Raw genomic sequence first — 1370 nt, 5'->3', positions numbered from 1 at the left:
GGAAATATGTTGAACAACTTGATACTTTCAGGATGAGTCCAGAATATGTCACGAACAATGACTTTATCCTCACAAACTATATATCTAGAAACATAATGGTTTTCATCCAAAAGCTTAAAAAGTTGTTGCATTTCGGTTCTTGGACCTCTTATCGCCATGTTGTTTCGGTAATGTGCATTGTATACCTGCTTGATATTTGAAATACTTTCAGGATTTTTCCGTTTCAAATAAGCAAGTATGTTTTTCGGAGCCATCCTAATTAAAGATATGGCCAAAGTAATTTCCTTCTCCTCCGGTTTAAGGCAACGTACAATGGGATGAACATCTAGCTCGCTTTGTAAGGCATGATTATGTAAACCATAAATCACATTAAATTTCTATGTATCATCCACCTTACGATATTCGTGCAATTTAAACGAACACTCACATTTTTTCGATCCGCTGTCATCATGTTTCAACTTTCGAATCGGTGGAACATACGTGCCACTTCTCTCGCATATCATGGTTACAAATATTTGCCTTCTATTAGAACCACTGTCAGACCTTCTAATTACAATGCCAAACTCCAATTTCCCGGTCTCCATACGGACCCATTCAAACATATGTTCACAAACATTAAATAGTTGTTCATTTATAATTTCTTGACCAACATCTAACTCAACATCAACCGATATAACACTCAATTTAACATCATCAACCACCTCATCTAGTTTAACATCATCATTCACTTCATCCGGTTTTACATCATTACTTGCAGCAGCTTTGGGAAACATATTTCGGTGCACCATATCTAATACAAACAAAAACAGAAAAACGGTTAAAAAAATTCACATTAACATGCAACTTCGGAGATGCATCTTTGAAACAGATAGTAGGTGAATTCCGATATGCATCTTCGGATGTAACGATTATTTTCAACTCAATAACTGGATTAATTCAAATAATGAGGTATGAAATGAACGGAACTTACCTTAAATTGCAACTTCTTTTGCTCCATTTGATGTGATAAGACATAATAATGATGATTTGGAGTAGAAAAGTTGATTGAAAATGATTTTTAAGGGTTTTGGATTATGGGGGAGGTATGGTGTGTGAAAGAGATGGTCATGCAATGTGGTTCTATAGTCAATTTTTCGCTTGAAATTTTTGGAGATGCATCTCTGAAAATATTACTAAATGGTTAAATGATAAACTAACTTAAAGAAAGTGCTTTTTAAATGGCTTCAGGAGTCTTTTCAGAGATGCATATGCGAATTCACCCCATAAATCTTCACAGATGCATCTCCGGACTAAATTTTGACAAAATTGGGATTTGATGCGTTCAGAGATGCGTCTCTGAAATTACTTGAGGACATTTTTTGATTTTCAGA

The 1370-nt window shown here is 34.9% G+C and overlaps 1 protein-coding gene across 1 annotated transcript; it reads right to left on the bottom strand.

Annotated features, from left to right (window-relative positions):
• Positions 1-377: 377 nt before the first annotated feature.
• LOC127086664 (uncharacterized) lies at positions 378-788 on the bottom strand. The gene has a single exon (XM_051027460.1). It carries the CDS (start codon positions 786-788, stop codon positions 378-380), a length of 411 nt encoding a protein of 136 aa, XP_050883417.1.
• Between the last annotated feature and the right edge of the window lie 582 nt (positions 789-1370).

Source organism: Lathyrus oleraceus, chromosome 1 (assembly GCF_024323335.1).
Source record: "Lathyrus oleraceus cultivar Zhongwan6 chromosome 1, CAAS_Psat_ZW6_1.0, whole genome shotgun sequence".
Lineage (NCBI taxonomy): Eukaryota > Viridiplantae > Streptophyta > Magnoliopsida > Fabales > Fabaceae > Lathyrus > Lathyrus oleraceus.
This window is presented reverse-complemented; position numbering and strand designations above follow the sequence as displayed.